Source organism: Parasteatoda tepidariorum, chromosome 6, assembly GCF_982258835.1.
Source record: "Parasteatoda tepidariorum strain Cologne lab strain chromosome 6, Ptep-v5.0, whole genome shotgun sequence".
NCBI lineage: Eukaryota > Metazoa > Arthropoda > Arachnida > Araneae > Theridiidae > Parasteatoda > Parasteatoda tepidariorum.
Window position 1 is genome coordinate 100,477,562 of NC_141760.1, and position 15,279 is coordinate 100,492,840.

General features: G+C 30.4%; 1 protein-coding gene across 1 annotated transcript in view; it reads left to right on the forward strand.

Annotated features, from left to right (window-relative positions):
* The window catches only part of LOC107455245 (disintegrin and metalloproteinase domain-containing protein 10), a 90,587-nt gene that overhangs the window by 27,264 nt on the left and 48,044 nt on the right, over window positions 1–15,279 (forward strand). The window contains exon 4 of the mRNA XM_043049301.3: window positions 6,036–7,079. Coding sequence (XP_042905235.2) covers window positions 6,036–7,079 — 1,044 coding nt within the window. The remainder of the gene's footprint in view (window positions 1–6,035; window positions 7,080–15,279) is intronic.

Here is a 15,279-nt window from a genome sequence, read left to right on the forward strand (position 1 = left end):
TGTTTATATCGAACTAGTAGTTACAAAGTTTTAAGATGATTGAAACGGTAAATTCCGTCATAAATATGAAGTCAATTTTTAATGTCGGCATATGAAAAGTAGTGTTTTCTAAAAAGATTGATTTAAGTATATTTTTCATTCACATCATATCACTAAACAATGGTCAAGTACCTAGCCAAGTATTTTTTCATTTATGTAGCGATATAAATAAACGTTTACAAATTTATTTACACAGCTTGCAAACTATATTTATAAAAAACTTGTCAGGAAAATCGTCTGAATTTTGGATTTTATACCATTTATATTTATTATTCATATTTTATATTCCATTTCTTAATTTTAGTCATATTTTATTTCATTTTTATATTTTATTCTTATTTTATTCCATTTCTATATTTTATTCCATTTCTATATTTTATTCCATTTCTATATTTTATTCCATTTTTATATTTTACTTATATTTATTCCATTTTTAATTTTGCTCATATTTTATTCCACTTTTATATTATATTCATATTTTATACCATTTTTATATTTTATTTCTATTTTATTCCTTTTTTATATTTTATTCATGCTTTAATCCATTTTTATATTTTATTCTATTACTTATTATATTTTATTTATACTTTTATATTTTACTCATATTTTATTCAATTTTTATATTCTTTTCACATTTTATGTTATTTTTATAGTTTATTCATATTTTATTCCCTTTTTATAGTTTATTCACATTTTAATTCCATTTCTTTTTATTCATACTTTATTTCATTTTTATAGTTTATTCAAATTTTAATCAATTTCTATGGTTTATCCATATTTTAATTCGGTTATTTTCTTTTATTCATACATTCCATTATATTATGTTTTATCGTAATACAGAAACGTGGAGTCGTTAGGTTCAAAAGTTCGACTCCTTTTCCTGAGTTTCCTAAGAGCTCGACTTCGATAAAAGTTTCTCCGTTTTCCTGGAAAAATATGAATACGGTGTGACAAAAACACTCGGACCAAGTTTATTCATATTTTATCATATCATCATAGAATCAATTTCAGTCAACTTTTGATCAGCTGGGTTTAATGCGTGTAAGAATTGCTTGAGCTCCCTTTTTCAATTCAAGATTGGTCAAAAATATTTTAGTCTAAATTGGATCTTTAATCTTAACCTAAGATGATTTGTTTTTAATTTTAAGAGAGTAGGTTTTGGAAGGACAGTGAAAAAAAAGAAGAAAAAAAAGAAGGAATTACGCGAGTGAAAAAGAGATTTGATCGAAGATGGATAGAGTGAAATTGGAAAAATAAGGGAAGGGTAAATAAAATAGAATGGGTATTGAAGTAGTGAAGTTTGATGAGCATGCAGCTTGAATAAAATGGAAATAGTAAAGTGATAAGCAGGCAATCGGTATATTAGAAAATAAGGAAAGAAAACAAATAAAAAGAATTTGATATGATGTGCTTCAAAGGTGTGGTAATTAAACATTTTGTTATTTAATTTCTGTGTATGTTTTTTCTTTAATAATTATTAGAGCCCGGATTTTGATGACCTAAAAAATCTCAATTAATGCCCTTAAAAAGTGCAAAAAATGCCCTTATGAACTGCAAATAATGCCCTTAAAAGTGCAAAAAATGCCCTTAAAATGCGAAAATTGCGCTAAAAATGCCTTATGACATGACTTAAATAGAAGTAAAAATATTGAACTAAAACAATGTTTTACTCTTTAAAATTATTATGAGTCGTTTCAAAAAATATAAACCAATGCAATACTTGTTCTACGTTCATTAAAGTTTGAAAAATATGTTTTATATCCAAAAATAACAAAAAAAAAGGAAAATATATTGACTCCAAGACATTTTCATTTTGTATAGAAACTTAAATGAATATAACAACTTCCATCTCATAATATTACTAAATATCAGGATTACAGTGGATTATTAAATTTTTTTTTTAATATTTTGAAACGTAAACGAGCGTCTCTTGTCTGAAAGCAAATTTTTATACCAGGCGAAGCTTCTTTCAACGTCTACTGATGTTATTGGTGCGTACTTGAAAAGGACGGTCACACTTTCTGACAATTCTTCTTCAATTTGAAAAGATGTTGTTTCACCTGTTAATATCCTAGAAATTTTCTTCATTGTTTGGAAGCCAGTGTAATAATAAAAAATTATAAAAAATAATGAAAATTAGAAAAATTTAACAAAAAATTTAAAAAATGCTTTAAAATGCAAAATGCGCCCCAAAATTTTAAAGAAAATGCCCTATAAATCTCAAAAAATGCTCTAAAGGACAAAGAATGTCCAAAAATGCAAATGTCATCAAAATCCGGGCCTTAATAATTATAATTCAATTCGTATTCAAACAGTATGATCTTAAAAGTTAGAGTTCTTCAAAATTCAAATAAAATGTATGATATTTTCTTTTGTGAATTTTAATCTTGTTCGTAGTTTTCTTTTTTATCCTAACTATTATTCACGACAGTAAGCATTGTTCTGAGTTTGGTAAAATAGTAAAAGAAAACGACTACTGCATTTTTTATTACTATTATTATTTTATTTTCAACAGTAGCACTTGAATTTACAATTCATTCTCCAAGAACAATAGTTCCACTGAAATAAATATTTCGATTGCTTTGATCACACGTTTTTTGAATTATTTAAAAATTGTTCTAAAAGAATTTAAAATGAACTTTTAACATTCGTTTATCGATTTTTTTTTTTCAAATTTTTTTCGTCAAAACTATCCATTTAAAAATGCATAGTTCCAAAACCGGAGACAGAAATTAACAAAATATTTGCCACCTTCCAAATTTTAACTACAATGCCTCTTCGTATTAAAAAAATTATCTCGATTTCCGAGAGTACCACCTTATTTGTTGGAATTTAAATTGGAATTGTTTGTAAACAAAACAAATCTGAATATTTTATTTTTGAGAGATAAATTATTATTTTGCTTTGTAAAGTGATTGCTAAGCCTTTTCGTTTTTTAGTGTGCCGTTGCTTCGACAATTTTCTACATCCCGTAAATTACGATATCATTTAATAAAAGAAATAAAAAATAATAATTAATAATACAATAATAATAATAATTTTGTAGTTATGATCTTCTTTATCTTTAAATTACGGAGATTAGTATGTGTAACGTATAAAGTTGAAACTAACAAAATAGAAGTGTCCAATAGTGTCAAAAATAGATGATGTGTCAATTAGCTCATTATTAGTACCTGTAAAATATATTTTCCTTAAATCTGGGCAATTTAGCAAGATTTTTTAAAAATTATGTAACAATTGATTTAAAAAAAGAAATGAAACAATTTTATTGTTTTCCAGCATTAAACAGCCGATTCATAGAATTATGGCTATAAACTAGTTATTCCATCTTCTTACAATTGTGAACGTACTTAAGAGAACTCCCGGTTTCAAGTTTTTGGGAGGTTTATTTGAGAAAGACTAACCCTCAGGTTGCATAACCAGGAAAGGGAGAAAAAAAAAGAGAAAAAATCTCGCACAGTTAGCTAGATTTGTTTATCACTTAGGTATTTTTCTTGGACATTGTGGTCAGTTATAACCGAATGTCATATACGAATCAACCGGCTATCGCTGAATTTCCAGTCTGAGTTCTCTCATTATGAGGCGAACACAAAAGAATTATCTCCTCTATTAGGAATTATTCTCTTTTTTGCATTTTGTTCTGGATCTTGTCAGGGTATTAAAAATCGGGATACTTTCAGAGAGAGTAAAAGAGAGGGGGAAAGAGAGAAGGAGGGAAAGAGATCTTTCTTATTAGGGGACCCAGGTTCGAACCCAGGTGACAGCTGATTGATTCGTCTACCTCCCGGCTTTTATCCCCAGTGGTAGACATATCATGGCTTAAAATCATTTCGTCATCAGGCTAACCGAGAAAGTGCCTTATGGTTCTCGTTGTAACGACAACGCGGATTAGTTCCATCTGAAAGTCCTTTACGAAAACACGTTTATTTCAATGCATAATCAAGGATTAATTTTGTGTTCTGAATTGGGTACGAAATTACAAGGTTAATGAGTTTAACTTTGAATGCCGCAAACTTCAAAACATGATCAAGGATTAATTTTGTCTTCTGAATTGGGTTCGCAATTACAAGGTCAATGAGTTTAACTTTGAATGCCGCAAACCCAAAATAGACCAGCTATTAGATGATATCAAATAATATTATAAAAAACTACCACGGGTAGCAAAGTTGCCCCGATTTACACTAGCCTTCTAGGACTTTGCTTCAGAAACAAATATTGTAAACATTACATATTGTAACAATAGCAAATATCGTTGTGTTGGAGTATTTTAAAAACAATAAAAAAAATAAATGAAAGCTTGCTGTGCAAGTAAACTTTAATGATAGTTATACTCTTTGTGGCTAGTATAGGTGTGTTATAAGCATATATGGCAACGTTACATTTAAAAAGTAACGAGTAAAAGTACAAGTATTTTTTAAAAAAGTAACGAGTAAAAAGTAAAAAGTTCTTATTTTAAAAAGTAACGAGTAAAAAGTACAAGTAAAAGTACAAGTACTAAACAAAAAAAGTAACGATTTAAAAGTACATTTCTAGGAAATCGAATTGTACATTTCTACATTTCTAGGAAATCGAAATTTTATCTATTGATTTTAATTTTTAGTTTATTACTTTTATTTATTTAAATTACCATTGATTTAAAATTGTTTTACTCTTTAGAAACGCGTTTTAAAAGCACAAACATAAACAACGCAAACTACAGATAGCTTTGTGATCTTTGAGCTAGTAAAAAATAATTGAATGTGCAGAATAAGTTGAAACAGAAGGTATTTAAATACGAAGATACCTGTGAATGCACAGATATGCTTAGATATTGCCCATTAATTTCATAAATTAAAAAAGCATAAGCATTTTTTTTAATTAAATTTTTTTTTTTTTTTTTTTTTTTTTTTTTTTTTTTTTTAAGAAAGCTTACCGAGTTTTACAAAAAAGTAACGATTTCATTCGATATTTCCGTTACAAATACTAGTACTTGTACCCTAAAAAAGTAACGACAGTACAAGTAAAAGTACTAAATTTAAAAAGTAAAGAAGTACAAGTAAAAGTACATACTTTTTACTTGTACCGGCGGTACAAGTAACGAAAGTAAAAGTACTGCCATATATGGTTATAAGGTTACGCAATTTTCGCATTCTTTGCATAACCATAGTTTCGGCAAATCTTACTATATGTTCCAATTTCCGTGCTATATGTTAAATCTCCTTACTAAAAAGTACTGGCCTGGAGAAAAATCTAAATTCCCCGAAACCATGGATTTACCTGTCGAAACCAAGGTTTTACTAGACAAAACCATAATTTTACTTGTTCACTAGATTTGCTGAAACCATGGTTTCGGCCTATCTTACTATATGTTTCAATATCTTTACTTTATGTTCTATCTTCTTACTGAAAAGTAATGGCGGAAAGAAAAATCTAGATATCCCTGAAATCATAGTAAAGAAGATAGGAAGGGCGATGAGCGGGGAAGCTGCGTAACCTTCAGAAAACCTATTCCATTTACCAAGAGTATAACTTGCTTTGTTAGTTAACCCATTTATTTTATTTATTTTATAACTGTCGTTGAACAGCCGACCCAATTTTTTTCAGGGGGGGGGGAGGTTACGACTACTAACGTTCAACTCCTTAGCCTTATAATTTTAAAACAAATCCACAAGATAAGGGAACTCCTGGATTAAGTATTGGGAGAAATTTGTCTTCGTGGAGGACTTTTCGATGGAACTAACCCGTGTTTGCGTCACATGGAGAGGAAAGCCACAAAAACCTCCCACTGTTAGCCTGGCGGCTAAGGGATTCTAACCCATGATCCGTCTACCACTGAGAATATTTCACGTCAGCACTGTGGTGGGTGAGATCCGGGTGCGGGATTCGTATCGACCAGCCATCGCTGGGATTCGAACCCGGTATACCTAATTAGGAGGCGCACGTTCTATCCCCTGAGCCACCGTGGCTCTTTATTGTAGTATATTATTATCTAATAAAGAACTCTTGTCATATTTTAGGAGAAGAAGGTTCTTCAGTGCATGGAGTCCTCTATGATAATGGCCTTCTGGATGGTACAATAAGATTAGGTGAGGAGGAATATTTCATAGAACCAGCATCAAATTACTTTTCGCCGTTAGAGAATTTCCATTCCGTTGTTTACAAACTTTCGGACATCAAATTCCCAGAATTAAATAGGACATGTATGCCGTCTTTAGCCAAAAATCAAAGTTGTCAGCATTCCAAAAGTTCGGAAAATTCCATGGATCAAAGTTATTCTCTAATAAAAGATTCGTTGATTTCAACTTCTAAAAACTCTGTAAATATATTAAAACAAAATAAACTGCATAAAAATAGAAAACTCCACAAAAGCTACCGACATCGTGGGTACTATAGTGCCAAATACTCGAAAGTGTACAGTAGTCAAAAGAAATTGAAGAAATTACATCGAATAATTAAGGATGCCGGGAGCACAGACCATTTTAAAGACTCGTACAGTGATAGGCCTTCTTCAAAGCACCACATGAAATACATGAGATTTAAGCAATGGGTATCTCTAAAAGACCACATTAGCCATGAATTTGAATCAAGTGCCAACATTATAAATTCATCTAAATTAGATATCAAGAAAACACCATTTATATCTGAACAAAACGGTCCCCCAGATATAGCAACACATGAAACTTTGCAAGTAGATTTCAATTCACCTGACAATGTCACAGACGTTCATTCAAACAGTGTCAAGCCAACGATGCCAAACGCGCCAGAGGATTCTTTAGAAGATAAAAGTGATGTTCCTTATTGGCGTGAGTTGGATGCTTTGCACTACACAGAAGACGGGCGCACTGGCAGTTCTGAACCGTATGGTGTGCGTTCGATTCAAAGAACTCAGTGGAACGATGATCGTGGTCAGAGACACGTAGCGGTGGATAGAAGAAAAAGTACGTGTCTCTTGTATCTTCAAGCTGACCATCTTTTTTACCAAAGGTTGGGCAGTGAGGAAGCTTGTATTGATGCCATGACGAGACACGTTCAGCGAGTAAACAGCATTTACAGAATGACAGGTAAGTCTTTAACTGCTTTTCATTTCTTTGTTAGATATGTATTAAATGTAAATTAACAATTCATGAAGAGAATCTGAATTCATAGACTATATGGTGGAATTGTATCAAAAAGGAAACAGACTGATTTAAAAAAAATGCGTTTGAAATGCACATGCGCAGCTTAGGATTACGTATTTCAAAACCGGCGTTGAATAGTTGATCCATATCGGATTTGTGACTACATGGATTTTTAGTAATGTAACTTTCTACTTTTAAACATGACTCAGAAGACAAGACAACTTCTTGTTTAGGCATCGGAGTGAGCTCGCTTCCGAGATGGATTTTTGTAGTAAACTAAATATGGAATGCACGAAGAAAAAACAGCAAAGCCTCCCACGCGGTCATATCAATTTAAGTATGATTTCATTCAAATTTTGCTTTGTAATGACTTCCTCGGCTAAATCCCAGGGTAAAACGTGGGCTTTATGCATTTTATAAGTCATATATTAGTAGTTAAATGCCGAAAAATAAAACAATTTCAAGCCTTGACCAATCACTTTTGAAGTAAGCAAGAGCAAAGTAGGGATTAAAATAATCGAAAAGCAGTTTATTTAAGGATGAAGCATAAAGAAGATTCCTATAGAAAGACGAATGCATTTCAATTCTATTAAATAATAATTTGGTTTCTGGGGATTTTAATCCAACCTTTGGCCCTTTGCTTTTCTAGATTCCAATAATGATTGTGAGAGTTTTGAAACATTATTTGTTTTTCTCATTTAAATATTAATTTGTAATCTCTTATAGGCATAGCTTTTTAAATTAAGTTTTTGCACTTTAATTTAGGGTGCTCCGTAACGAACCTCCTAAATCTGTCTTTTTGCAATTTCTGACCAAAACTAAGTTGAAAAAGTTATTTATATTTATGATTACAAATTAATCTTTAAACTAAAAAAAAAGCAAAAGAAAAGAATCGATATCTGACTAATCACTAGTGAGAAAGATGAAACTGAAGACATCCAAACCTGGTTGTTTGCCGAAGAAAGGCGATTATTAGAAACATTTCCAAGTTTCACTAAGCAATCAAACTGGTTTTGGTATTTCACATCTCACCTTCCTCACAGTTGATTCTCCTGATTTCTAAGGCATTTTCACTTATCGTTTGGTTCACTTAATCTTGGGATTGAAAACTTATCTTTAAGTGAAAAAAAAGACACGCACTCGAAATCTGGCAAAACACTAATAAGGAAAATGGTACTGTGAACATCTAGACCTGTTTCATTGCTAAAGGAAACAGAGGTGAGTTGGAAGCCAATTATTAGAGACACCTCCAAGTTTAATCAGGCAATTTACATGGTTTGGTGTTTTTCATCTCACCTTCCACACTGTTGATTCTGAAGGTTTCGATGGCGTTTTTGTTATCCCCTTATTAAAACATAAGATTTCAAATAAAAAAAAAATTTTTGACAAGAATTTTTTTAAATACATAGTAAAAGAGCATTATTAACACCTAATATAATTTGAAGTTTCTTTACTAAATAAATAACCTTTTGGATAAATTGCTTATTCAATTTTTTCACAAATAATATTTAAATACAGTTAAAAATAAATAACGATAAAGTGATGACAACGAAACGTAAGCCCATCTTTTAATACTTTTTTCTGGAAAAGTAAATTTTGAATGTGATGTAATAATTGATTTTATGTTTGATAGGGAAATATTCGAAAAGAATTTAAGAATTTCTTAGCTCATTAGAAATCACGAGCTTCCTCTAAATGAAAAATGAATTTTCTATTTGCTCAGAAATAAATATTTTGATTGCAGAAGAATGTTGACGAGTCATTCTCGAGGACTGCAGAGCTGCCCGTGTGATATTTTTTCGTCAAGTTTAATAGTTGATAATTCTCGAATGAACAAATTTTTGAATATAATTTTTTTAATCCATCATGCTCCCTGTACATTTTTCTATAATCCTTCATAATTTCAAGTTTCTATGTTTCATTTATTTATTGCTTGATCTATATTATTTGCTCATCGAAACGAAATGTAACCGTAAGACTACTCAAAAACAAAGTCGGCCCTTTCGTTTTTTCTTTCTTTCTCTTTCCTTTCCTTTTTTTTTTGTTGAGAAATTTTGTGGATGCAATAAATTTTTTCAAGAACGTTATTATATAAGGGCCGGGATAGCCTGCCTGGTAGGGCACTGGGCCCATGTCCAGGTGGTCGTGGGTTCGATCCCCGCCCTCCGAAATAAGTATAGTATAGTAAATGGTGACTGATGCGCTTTAAATCTGTCGAGTTAAAAAGTTCTCCATGATCCCATAACAAATCATACGTCTGGGGGTACTGATCCTGGAGTTTCCTTGTCTTCAGGATTGGTTCAAAATAGCAGGACTATGGAGTTAAACATTGGTTTTCGTAAACTCACAAAATTGGGATGACGGTTATAAGGAAAAAAGAAAGTTATTATTATTTAAAAACAGTTGAATACAAACTAAAATAAAAAAAAATAAACAAATATCAAAACCATCTCTTTCAAATCTTATTTTTAGGAAAATAAATTTAGAGTATGATATAATAATTCCTTTTATGTTTGATGGAGAAACATTCGAATGGAATCTTGGAAATACCTGCTTTCGAGAAACTCATTAAAAATCATGAGCTTCTACTGAGTGAAAAATGAATTTCCTGTCTCTGCGGGAAAATAAATATGTTGATTGCAGGAGATTCTTGACGAATCATTTTTTCTCGTAAAAAAAAAACTGGATAAAGTTATACAGCACAGATTTATGCAATATGCAATAGAGAGTCTATTTGTTAGTGGAGTTTGGGAGAAATAAAATCCTCGAACTTCGATCGGGCTTCATTTATTTTCCCAGATAGAAAAATAAACAAAATGTCTGGAATTTCAAGAAGATAAAAATAAGGAAAACCGAAAACTTTGCGAAGTGATTGAGTTGTCTTTTTTATTCTTCCTCGTAACTTTTTCCGAATTCTAATAAATTTTAAAACATTCATCCAAACAAACCTCTCTTCTCCGGGTTTTTTTTCCCGGTGTGCAATGACGCCGCATCTGCGCCAATCAATGGAGCTATGATATATTAATGTTAAAGTAAAAAAAAGAAGAAAAAAAAAAGAAGAAAAGAAGAAAAATCTTAGGTGCCTTTTATTTAGATTGGAGAAAAAAGTCGTGAAGTTTGCCCGCTTTGAAGGTAAATGGGAAATATTTTCTTGTTTGCTTTTTCTGCGTTCTGATGCCCGTTTTATGCGTTATCATTACCTATTCGTCATTTGCGTTTTCGGCTCTTTGAAGCGAGTTAAAAATGTCGCTACAAAATGTTTATTTCTCCGGATGCAAAATAGGAAGATGCAGAAAACGATATAAAAATAAAAACGCGCCAAAAAATATCTCTTTATATTTTTGCTCCTCGGTATCGGTTTTATGCTTGCAAATGCTTCATTTTTTTTGCTAGCGGCCATTACTGACATTTTTCGAAAGAGCAAAGTATCAATAAATGTTTCATTGTTCATTTCCTGTCGGTTGATGTATATATTTAAATTGCAGTTTTATAAATTATGATTGATTTTATAACTTGGCAGAAAATTTCCGTTGATTTCCGCATATTAAAAAAAGAGCGTATAAAAATTCTAACTATATGTTTCGTTTTCCACTTCGGATTTATATCTTAATCAGGAATGATTAGCACGTTAATCACGAATAATTATCAAAATATTCGTTGAAGCAAACAAAGAACATATAAGAAAAAGGAAGAAAAAAAAAACGATCGGTAAAACAAATTTTTCAGCTTCAGTTTTATATCATAATCAGGAAGGAATACCGCGTTAACTATTAATGATTTTAAAAATATTAATTGAACATATTAATAAAAGAAAGGAAGATAAAAAATGAGCAGTAAATTTCCTTTTACACTTCTGATTTTTATCGTAATACGGAATGGCTATCGCGTTAATTCGGAGTGATTATAAAAATATTTCTTGAAGCAAAGAATTTATTAAAAAGGAAGGGAAAAACGAACAGCAAACTTTTCTTCCACTTTTAATTTATTTCATAATAAGGAATGGTTATCGTGTTAACTAGGAATGATTGTCGCGTTTGGGGTTACGACTTGTAATTTTGAACCCAATACAGAACACAAGGGAATTCCTGGATCAAGTATTGGGAGAAATTTGCCTTCCTGGAGGATTTTTTATGGAACTAACCCGCATTTACGCTATATGGTGAGGAAAACCACGAAAACCTCCCACGGATAACCTGACGACAAGGGGACTCAAACCCATGATCCGTCTACCAATGAGGATATTTTACGTCATCATTGTCGTTGATGCAAACCGTATGCAGAATTCGTATCGATTAGCTAGCTATAGCTGGGATTAGATTCCTGTTCACATCATTAAATGGACACTCAATTTACGATTTTTTATCAGGAATGGCTGCTATGTTTATCTCTAGCTAGCGAACAGTATATTCCTTTCATTTAATCTTCAGATTTATTATTATAATCAGGAATGGCTGCTACATTTATTCGGCAGCTAACTGACGAGGGAGTAATTTTTTATTTAATCTAGTAATTTTGAACGTAACTCTGAAGATGAGATACCTGATTTCAAACTCATATTTGATTTTAAATATTATGCAAATTAGAGGGTAAGCTTAAAAGCATCCATATTGGACTTAAGTATTTAAAGCAATTTCCAATCTTTCACAAATTATTTTCTTATTGGGAACTTTTATTTGACGCAGAAATCGTGAAACTTAACGTTTCTTAATTTTTTTTCTTTGGAAATATCTTCAGGGAGGAGAAAATGTAGCCTTGTGTTGCTCACAAACAATGGGATACCTGCAAGTGACGTAATGTGGGTATCTCGATCCTGATTGGTTGTTGAAACGTAGCATTTGTTTACGTTAGCAACTGTTCTTCCCATTCTATTTCGAGTAAGCCAAGCCCGTCAAGTATCAATTCTCTTAAGTGACACATTCTTAATTCTTTCTCAAAGATTTTTTCTCTAAGATTCTTTCTCAAAGATTTTAATTCTATCACTATATTTACACAGAGACTTACCACAAAGACAGGCCCGAAGCCACGTGGAACATAAACGAACTCGAAGTTGCCAGGTACACAAAACACAAATATATCACGGTTACAATAAAATACATAAACAAATAATAACTCTAAGTTAAGTAAAAGAAGTAGAAGAGGAGGAATAATATTTCAACTAATTCAATGTGCGATACGGTTTTGTATTTTTAAAATTATCATTAATTAACATCCTAACTCATGTTGAGAAACTTAGCCCATTTTGCTGATGAAGATTAGCTGGTGCTGACATCATAGGTCACGTGTGTGGGTATGGGAGATCTTCTTCTTCTTGAAGTGCAAGTACCCAATTAATGGGAATTATGTATTTTCCGAAATAGTTAATCAATATTCAATAATATTTTTAAAATTTTACATCAATTTATTTTTTAGACCTTGCTATTTTAGGTAAACATTTACTAGTAAAATTTATTTTTAAATAATTTACATTGAAGCAAAAGAAAAAGACAATGATTAAGATAATGATAAAGACGATTTTAAAAAGTACCTTTAATAAATTTCTTAAAATGATACTTTCTTGAAGTATTTTGATTGATGTTGTTTTGTCAAGTTAACAATTCGATTCAAACGACATTGGAAATCGTTTATATCGGTAGAGTTGCAGTTTTCTATTTTATTTTTCCTTTATTTTAGAAAGATATTTTGATTAATTCTTCTTTTCTTATGATAAATTATGTTTCGTTCATATTACTGCATTATTGAACTCCGACTGAAATCATTTATCTCAATTTTCTAGTCAATTTTTTTCCTCATCAGATTCAGACATTTTTCAAATTTCATTTTTTGTCGATATTGTGATCTATAAACCGGTAATTTGTTAACCTTGCAACGCGATATATCCATGCAATTCCAAAAGATATAGATGGTTTGATAGTATCTAAAATGAAGTAATTCTGTGTTAACATTAACGGTTTCAGTTTCGTATTATTGGTGGTTTTCTCAATTTAGAGTGATACATTTTAAAATGGAGTAAAATGGGACTTAAGTACTCCGTGAATCTCCTCTTTAAAAACAATTTAATTTTTAAACTCCTTACTTTTGTTTATAGCTATTTCACAGCAAGGGTTAAATTATCAGGTTTCGTTTATTCACAAATTTATCAATCTGAAAAAAAAGGTTGTTTTTACTTGCGTAAAGTAATAAAGTAAAACATATTGTTTATTAGAATTGTTGTGTATATTTTCAACGAAAAAAAACTAGAAAGACATCATGAAATAAATGCATGAGTCATTCATTAAATAACTGAATATGTCAGAAAGAGTAACTGAGAAAATAAAGACGGAAAAAGATAAGAAATAAAATAATATCTCGGAGGCAGAAATGCTTCCAAAATCAAAATAGTCCTGACCATCTTGCAAATTGTAGCGTATAACACGAAATAGAGTGCGGCGGCAGAACTTAAAAAAATGTATAATTGATTTTTAAGTTCTGATAAAAATCTTTAAGACGCTTTCTTTTTTGTATTTACAACCTAATTAATATTTTAATATGGTTGTGAAGGATAGAATTTAATGACGGAAGAGTTATTCTGCATTAAACCGACATTACGAGGAAGGAGGTAGATATGATCAAGCGAAGATGTAAACTAAGTCTGACGAAAAATAACATAATATTTTAATAATACTAATAAATATGAAAAAAGAGGAAAGAGCACTAGGGGATTTCGGACTTGTGGGACTCGTGGTTGCCTAAAGAAAGTAATGGAATCATTGTCAAGAGATTTAAAATAAATGTATTGATTTTTTCTCTAAGCCGCTTTTCTCCATAATGATTAAATCATAAAAATTTTCTGTTATTCAAATTAATATTTCTTCATAAAAAGAAAGCACATTTTAAGATTTTTCCTACAATGCAACATTGTGAAATTGTTATAGTAATAGAATAATTCAATGATAGAGTTGGAAATGGAAATTTATTTCTGAATACCTAATCAATATATATGACATTAAAAGCTAGACCACATGAGAAAAAAACTGTACATTTATATTGAAAATTTTAATTTAGGGGTGAATTTATTTTTTATGTCTAAAATGTTTTTTCTTTCTAATTTAAGAACTATTTCGTCACATCTTGCGGTCTTGCAGTGCATCTTGTTTCAATACGTTTTTAGATCAATCAGATCTTTAAATTTCCTGTAAAAATCTTAAAAACTGTTTAGTGGGCCCCTTTCGTACCAAGTAAATACTTTTGTATTGACTTTTAATATTAGACTTTTAACAAAGTATCATTAAATTTACTTTTTAGTTTTCATTTATTTATTAATTTTTATTAATTTATTGCCAAAAAAATTTCATTAGTTTCTGAAGTGTTTTTAAACATTAATTTATTCAGTAAAATACAAAAAAAAAATTGAACATGTAATGGCTTAGACTGGGAAAAAAGACATTTGAATAATTTCTGATCTAATGACAGGATTTTCACAAACTAAAACTTAATCTTCATGAGTCGAAGATTAAATATGCTAATTATGCTCGTTAATTGCCTCCAGTCACTTACCTGTTTCCACAAACTTTCCATATATAAGGCCTTTCAAAAAACTTAAAGGGTAGATAATGCAATTTAATGTAATAAATAAACAAGTTTAAGAAACTTGCTTTATTTATTACATTAAAAAACCAATTTATATAGGAATTCGTATAATGAAAGCTCTCTTCCATTAAAATATAAAATATTTTTTGTAGATAAATGTAATTCCTACAGAAACAAACGTAAATTCTTGTAGATACCATTAAATAAACGTAATTTCTATTCATAAATGTGATTCCTATAAACTATTATAACTGAAAGGGTGGATAATGTAAAATTTAGGAAATTCGTTCTATGTAAACTTATTAATCTGATTTTAACACATTTACTATAGATAAAAGTGTTTCTTATAAATTCTTAGAAATGAACTGAATTCTTATAAATTCCAACAGATGAACGTGATTCTTATAGATTTATAAAAATAAGCGCAATTCTTACAGATCCCTGTAATTACGTAAATGTACTTCATTAATTTCTAATAAATAAATATGAGCCTTAAGGATTTCAGTGTATAAACGTAATTTCCATAAATTCCTAGGAAAACGAAACATAATTCTTATGGATTCTTGTAGATAAGCGT